The sequence below is a fragment of the Chaetura pelagica genome, unplaced genomic scaffold (assembly GCF_000747805.2).
Source record: "Chaetura pelagica isolate M959 unplaced genomic scaffold, ChaPel_1.0 scaffold31, whole genome shotgun sequence".
Taxonomy (NCBI): Eukaryota; Metazoa; Chordata; class Aves; order Apodiformes; family Apodidae; genus Chaetura; species Chaetura pelagica.
In genome coordinates, this window is record NW_009952481.1 from 3,600,417 (window position 1) to 3,607,162 (window position 6,746).

The following is a 6,746-nucleotide window of genomic DNA, read 5'->3' on the forward strand; positions in this document are numbered from 1 at the left end:
TTGGATCAAAGTGTCAGATCTTTATAGCCTGAAGTTGCAGCAGGGGAGGTTCAGACTGGATGTTAGGAAGAATTTTTATACTGAAAGAGTGGTCAGGCAGTGGAACAGCCTGCCCAGGGAGGTGGTTGAGTCAGCATCCTAGGAGGTATTCAAGAGACATTTAGATGTGGCACTTCAGGGCATGCTCTAGTGGCTGAGGTTGTAGGTGTTTTGTTTTGTGTTCTTTTTTGTGTGTTTTTTTTGGTAGAGTGTGTGGTGGTTGTGGTTGTTTGGGGGAGGGAGATCGTGTTGGTGGTTGATCTCTGTGGTAGTTGGAGGTCCTTTCCAACCGTGACAATTCTCTGATTCTTCAGATGTGACAAATGTATCTGTCTGTTTGGACTAGTGGATTTGTAATTGAGGAGATTGGCCACAAGGTATCACCACAGTACTGATTTTTGCTACTGTATAGCTATATCTGTCTAACAAATGTAGAAAAATCTAAGAAATAGCCTTTGTCCCATAAAACACTGTAAAGAAACTACTTTTTTTTGTGTGTGTGGTAGTTTTGTTTGTGGTCAAGCTGGGGAATCACATTCGATGAGGCGTGAGTTCTCTGCATTTCCCTGTACAGTTGGTATCACTTCATTTGCTTACTTAACTTGGCTGTTAGTGGATACAGTGTATGTCACTTTATATCACAGTGGGAGAAACCTTAAAATAATACTTGATTGTTTGTATTGTTGTTGGATGTTAATTAATTTTTTAAAAAGCTTTCTGATATAGAAACCAATCAATACAGGAAGTGTCATATAATTTCTAGAAAACCTCCATCTGTGTAAGAAATACTTCATGCTGTTTCTTCTATTGCCTCTCAAAATGTATAAAATGTTTTATATTAGAAGGAGATTTTAATACTTCTGATAAGTACTTAGGCTGAACCTAAAATTTTGTCTTAAGTAAACTCTTAAGCAAAGGTGAATTTGGCAGTGCTTAACAATTATAGCCTTTTCAGTAGCTGTGATTCTGGTTTTGTGCTTTTAAAATTCTCTGTGCACACGCAGTCCTGCACTCCGAAGGGCCAGATTCTCCTGCCTTAACAAAAAGCATTAGAGTATTTTTTTATTGAGACATTAAAGCCCCTGCTTAACATGTGCTCCAGTATACACACAAACCCCTCTCCCTCCCCTCCCTAGTGCGTGGTCACTGTTTTATCCAGAGGTCTCAGGACAGAGAGAAGACTGAAAACCTGAAGAAATAGAGAAATGCACAAGATAGATGTGCATGAATCTTGTTGCTGTGGCAGAAGGAAAGGCAATGACACTTCTTACAGTCTCTGATACAGTAAAAGGCTGGAAAAAGACAAATGCACAAGATTGGAGGAAATGCTTGTTTTTATTATTATAAGTAAACTTTGGGTTTGGGCTTTGTATTTTTTCTTCAGTACAAGACTGCTTATTTGTCATATCCTTAATCATGGGTCATGGCTTAGATAGCATTTCATCCAAACCGTAAACATTCAGTGAAGTCCTCCAAGGAGGCTCTCATGGTCTCTATGCCTGTATCTGAGTAGGTCAGAGATCAGAGATGTGCTGACGTTAGCACAGTATCTTACTGTAATAGTCAGCTATATTGATTTGACAGCTCATTCTGCACCACAGCAGGGGGGAAATCACTGTAACAGTACAGCTTAAGCTTTGCCTGACTGTTGGGTTTTGGGCTTGTTTTTTTTAGGGGAAACATGGAACCCACTGAAGTTGCACTACCAGCTACGAAATGTCCGTGAACGGTTAGCTAAAAATCTAGTGGAGAAAGGTGTACTGACAACAGAGAAACAGAACTTCCTTCTTTTTGACATGACTACGCACCCTCTCACCAACAACAATATCAAACAGCGCCTCATCAAGAAGGTTCAAGAAGCAGTTCTTGACAAATGGGTGAACGATCCTCACCGCATGGACAAGCGCTTGCTGGCACTGGTTTATTTAGCCCATGCTTCAGATGTTCTGGAGAACGCTTTTGCCCCCCTTTTGGATGAGCAGTATGATTTAGCCACAAAGAGAGTGCGGCAACTTCTGGATTTAGACCCTGAGGTTGAATGTATGAAAGCCAACACAAATGAGGTTCTGTGGGCTGTTGTAGCAGCTTTCACAAAATAACTGCATTCAGACTGAAGTGTTCACTTTTCTTTCATGTAAACCAGTTGTTTCTCTTCTATTGACTATTCATGTTTTCTGTAATTTGTACCTTCTCACATGATGAGTTGGCTCTTGTTCAATGGGAATTATAAGTGGTGTATTCCCTCCTTCTATGTGTATCTGTATACAGAATTCTGCTGGTACAAGAGACCTTCCTGTTTAGAAACAACAGAAAAAGGTTTTACTGCCATATTGGCATTCCATTTCCTATTCAGTTTGAGTTATTTGAAATACTTTGTTTAATCTATTTTTCATCTCATTGTTACTGAAGTAGTTTAATGTGGAAAGCACCTCAAGGAAGAAATGTGCATGCAGTTGGACCACTAGTCTCAGCTACCACAGATGTGTGCATGCATCAACATTTCTGCAGTACCGTTCATAACAGATTAAAAAGGGCCTTTTTAAATCACCAAAGCTCCATGTTGAAGTGTCTGTCAGGACATTTTATACACAGATGTTGTTTCAATTATATCTAACAAAATTACTTTAAAAGCAGAATTGCCATTAAGCAGCTTTGTCGATATCTCCTGTAAAATGCCCTCAAAATGTTACTTTTCTTGCAAGTCTCTTGTGTACTTATATTTTCATTAAAACAATAGTTGAGTCGTAAGACTAGTATAGAAAGGTCCAATTGTTTCATAAACCTGTTTTGGGATGGGATACATTCCATTATATTGTATATATAGTTAAAATTGTATATTAACAACTGCCCCATCTTAGTATTTTGCAAGATCTACTCTAGTTGTGCACCTGATGCCCCTTATTTGCTGTCAGCCATTGCCATTTGATGGAAAGAAAGGCCTCCTGTAAAGAACATGTATGTGAAAAGCTGTCTGCTTCTGGTGTCTACAGTTTGCCATCCAGGTATTCTAAGTCTATGCATTGCCTTTGACAATTAGTGTATGGAAAGAGACCACTTTCTATCATTGTTTGTATGGTTTCTTTTTTTTTCCCCTCCTGTATGGAAGAAGCTCTTACTGGTACAATTCTTGAGTGCAGTTTTTATTTTTGTACACAAATAAATGTTTGACTCTTAAACCTCATAATCTATTTTACACTTTAAAAACAAAAAGTCGGTTCCTGGCAGGTGTTGCATGTAAATGGTTAGCAAGTAATGACTGGAATTCATATGATTAAGATTTCTGTAACAGGATGCTCTGCTATATTTTAATGTTTTTATATGCATTTTTGCTGATTAGCACACTATTGTAAAAAAATATACAACATTTTGGCTTTTAAAAATTTATTGCCTTTTTGCCACTGCTTGTTATCTCCCCTTGGTTTCACAGTGTAAATATTATGCATTGAAAAAATTAAGCATTGATTTTTAATTTTTTTTTTCCTCATAACAGTGCAAATTTATAGTGGGGCTTACAGGTGTTCAGAAACTTCTTTTGGTTAATATTCAGAGCAAGAATACTAGATGGTGTATAACTGTAGAGTTGAAATTTAAGGGGTCCCTTAATCTGTATACTAGCTTTTTACCTACAGTAAATAAACTATGATCTTGAAAGTGCCTGAAACAGAGCAAGTATGTCATTTTTGTTTTCTGTTGCTAAATAGAAATATTTTATTGCTTAAATGAAAGCTTTAGTTAATATCCTTCTTATTAGAAAGGGAGAGTTTATACTGAGTAGTTCAGACTGACCCAATCAGCGGTGTCATTCAGATGTGCGGAAGCTGTGACTGAGGCAGTCTGAGTTAGCTTGTGAGTCTTCAGCTGTGCCTGCCTTCCTCTTCTGTCTTGGGCACAGCTGTACAGCCTCATCTCTGACTAGACTTCCATTTTCAAGTAGCCGACTTTAAAATGCAATTTAAATTCATTATACCTATATAACCTTTATTTAATAAAGGTTTTTAAAATGTGGTTCTTAACATGTAGTGGCACACTGTTCTTTCAGTTCTTAAATGCTGGTTCTATAGAAAAATAGAAAGTATATTGTAAGACCTTTCAAACTCTGGTTTACAAATAAAAAGACAAACAGTGTTTTCAGTGGTAAGATGCTGTGTTTAAAACTTTGAGGAGCTTGGGCATGAACTTCAGACATTTTCTTTTAACATTTCAAAACTTGATTGTTTAAATGGAGGAAGAGTGAAAGTCACCATGTTTCTCTTATATTTGACAGCTTAAAGAATATTATGTACTTGATAGTATATGCTAACTCACTGCATTCGTTGTCTCTCTTCCCTGTGATCTCTGTCATTTTCTGTTGTGCTTGGAGAATGAAGTCATTAGGTGAAATGTCAGGAAATAGCGGAGTGTTCAGGAGCAAGTTAAGTGCACAAAAATTTGTAATAATGGCCTTGAGGACATGCTATTCAATACATGCTTCAGACTGGAAGTGTCTTTCATAGTTCCTTTTCTGTCCTCTCATCTTCATTCCTGTGAGTGGTTTCCATGTGCCTGCCATTTTACATTAGTTTCTGGAAGATACTGGGTCTTGTCACCATTTAATCTCTCCAGAAATAGGTTGGGTTTTGTTTTTCTTTTGTGGTTTTCTTTGGTGGGATTTTTGTTGTTGTTACTGTTCTCGGTTTTTTTCCCCCTACACAGAAGATAGCTGCCTACAGCATTTTTCAGTTTTATTTTGCTTAGAGGTCAAACTTCTGTCTGTGGTGGGGAGAGTTTGTACTGGGTGTATTGAACAACTTTGGTGTAAGTAATTAAGGTTTTGTGAAGAGTGACAGTATCTTTTTCTAGACCACCTGGTATAAGCCTGGATGTGCAGGGGAGACAGATCAGCTCCTATATTGTGCTTTAAAAAACCCAAAGCCTCATCAGTGCTACTGGACCTTATGTCTAACAAGGAAGGTAAGTTTGGTAGGCTAACCGGGACTGATTTAGCAAACATCCTTGCCTTTTTTGCTATCTCAGTTGCTAAAAGTGGTTAAACATGGATGGCTGCTTTGTTCTGCTGAGGTGAAGGTGTCTTTCTTCCTATTAGTTGCTGCAGCAGCACACGGAGGCTGAGTTTAAGACAGTTTAGATGCTCCAGGTCCTCAGCTCTATGGCTGCATAAAGTGAAGACTGCTCTCTGTAGCCTGAACTTGAATGTGTGCCTCGAGTAAGTACAGTTATTATTCAGGAATACATTTTTTTAAAACAAACTTTGAAATCAATGGCAAAAACAGGATTTTGAAAGGTAATTTCCCAAGCAGTATACATATAGTTCTTGAGATTTACATCCTCCTCACCCATGTTTCTAGAGGTGATGTTATGGTGCTTCTATACAAGATGCTTGTGAAACCTGTGTGCCATACATGATGCTTTTGACGTGAAAGTTGCATAAATTGGCTACAGAATGCTGGTGACTGAATGTTCATATATTCATGCCCATTTCTCCTACAAAATGAAGATGTGTATTAACTAATATGTTCTCTGTGAACTGGACCGAATCTGTACTGAAACAAAATAAAGCACCCTTTCAAGCTTTGACCTGCAAGTGGTTACTGCGTGTCATATGCATGCAATACAACAAAAAAAGGATTTTTGTTTGTTTGCTAAGTAATTTTAAGCTTTTCCTGAGGCTCTGGTCTTCAGCACTTGGGGAAACAGAACTTTAAGATCTCTGTCAAAGCTTCAGTTCTGCCTGATCTGGGCTTCAGGCACTTCATGTAGTCAAAGCCTCTTAAGTCCTGGTTTCCCCTATTCTCCATTTATCTTTCTGTATGGAAGAGGGTTTCCAAGGTTCAGAAAGAAGTACAAATTTCTTGAAAAAGTAACTCATTCTGAGTTAATGCTTAATGTGTACAACAGTTTATACAGGAAAATAAATACTGTTGATTACTTTCTAAGTGCTAAACAAAATAATTGCAAGTGTGTGTAGGAGGCAGCCTTCTTGGGTAGGAGGGGAGGATCTTTAGGTGGAGAGGCAGCATGGTCTGACCTGCTGCCTGTGTCGATCTCTGAATAAGATCTGAAGTTCCTCCCATTTGGTTTTCTTTTCTGCTGCCTTGAAGCCTGGGAAAAGCTGACAGTAGGAAGTGCCTTCTGACTTGGGGAAAAAGCTGTAGAAAGAGTGAGAAGAAAAGGTGGTTCCCAAGGCAGCAGACGAGAGGGAGAAAATGCCTTCGGCTTTTCTCCCCCTTTCCCACCTTTCTGTACTTCCAAGCAGTTTCCTATTTTTGGCTCTTCTCTCTCTTTACTTTGGCCGCTAGTCTTCTCTGTTTCTTCTCTCTTCCCTGTTGCTTGGTGACTTCCCCTTTCACGCCTGGGAGGGAGTTGTACAGGTTTCCAACATGAGGTGTTTCCACTCTTCACTTTTTATTACTCTTTTTTACTTTCAGTTTTAGAGTAAACACAAGCTTGTAGCTGCCTGCTACAGATTGTAATGTGGTTTAAGGTGAACAGAAATAGATGCTAACTTACCTTCAAACTGCCCTTTGCCTGCATCAAAAGCAAACTGTTGTCCATGCAGCAGGAAGGACTTACAGCAGAAGATCATGATTTTGCTTGTTCTCTAATGTAAGTAGATCTGGTTCTGAGCCAACGCTCTAAGGACTTGCTATCTCTTACCCCAGCTTTTCCTACAGTGAGTCTTGTACTGAAGAATAATTACCCCTTTTGGG

At 38.7% G+C, this 6,746-nt stretch overlaps 1 protein-coding gene across 1 annotated transcript in view; it reads left to right on the forward strand.

The window, feature by feature from the left end:
- GOLPH3 (golgi phosphoprotein 3 (coat-protein)) overlaps nucleotides 1–2,964 on the forward strand; it is a 12,922-nt gene extending 9,958 nt beyond the window's left edge. The window contains exon 5 of the mRNA XM_010008772.1: nucleotides 1,714–2,964. Coding sequence (XP_010007074.1) covers nucleotides 1,714–2,138 — 425 coding nt within the window. The 3' untranslated portion in view covers nucleotides 2,139–2,964. The remainder of the gene's footprint in view (nucleotides 1–1,713) is intronic.
- Nucleotides 2,965–6,746: the final 3,782 nt, after the last annotated feature.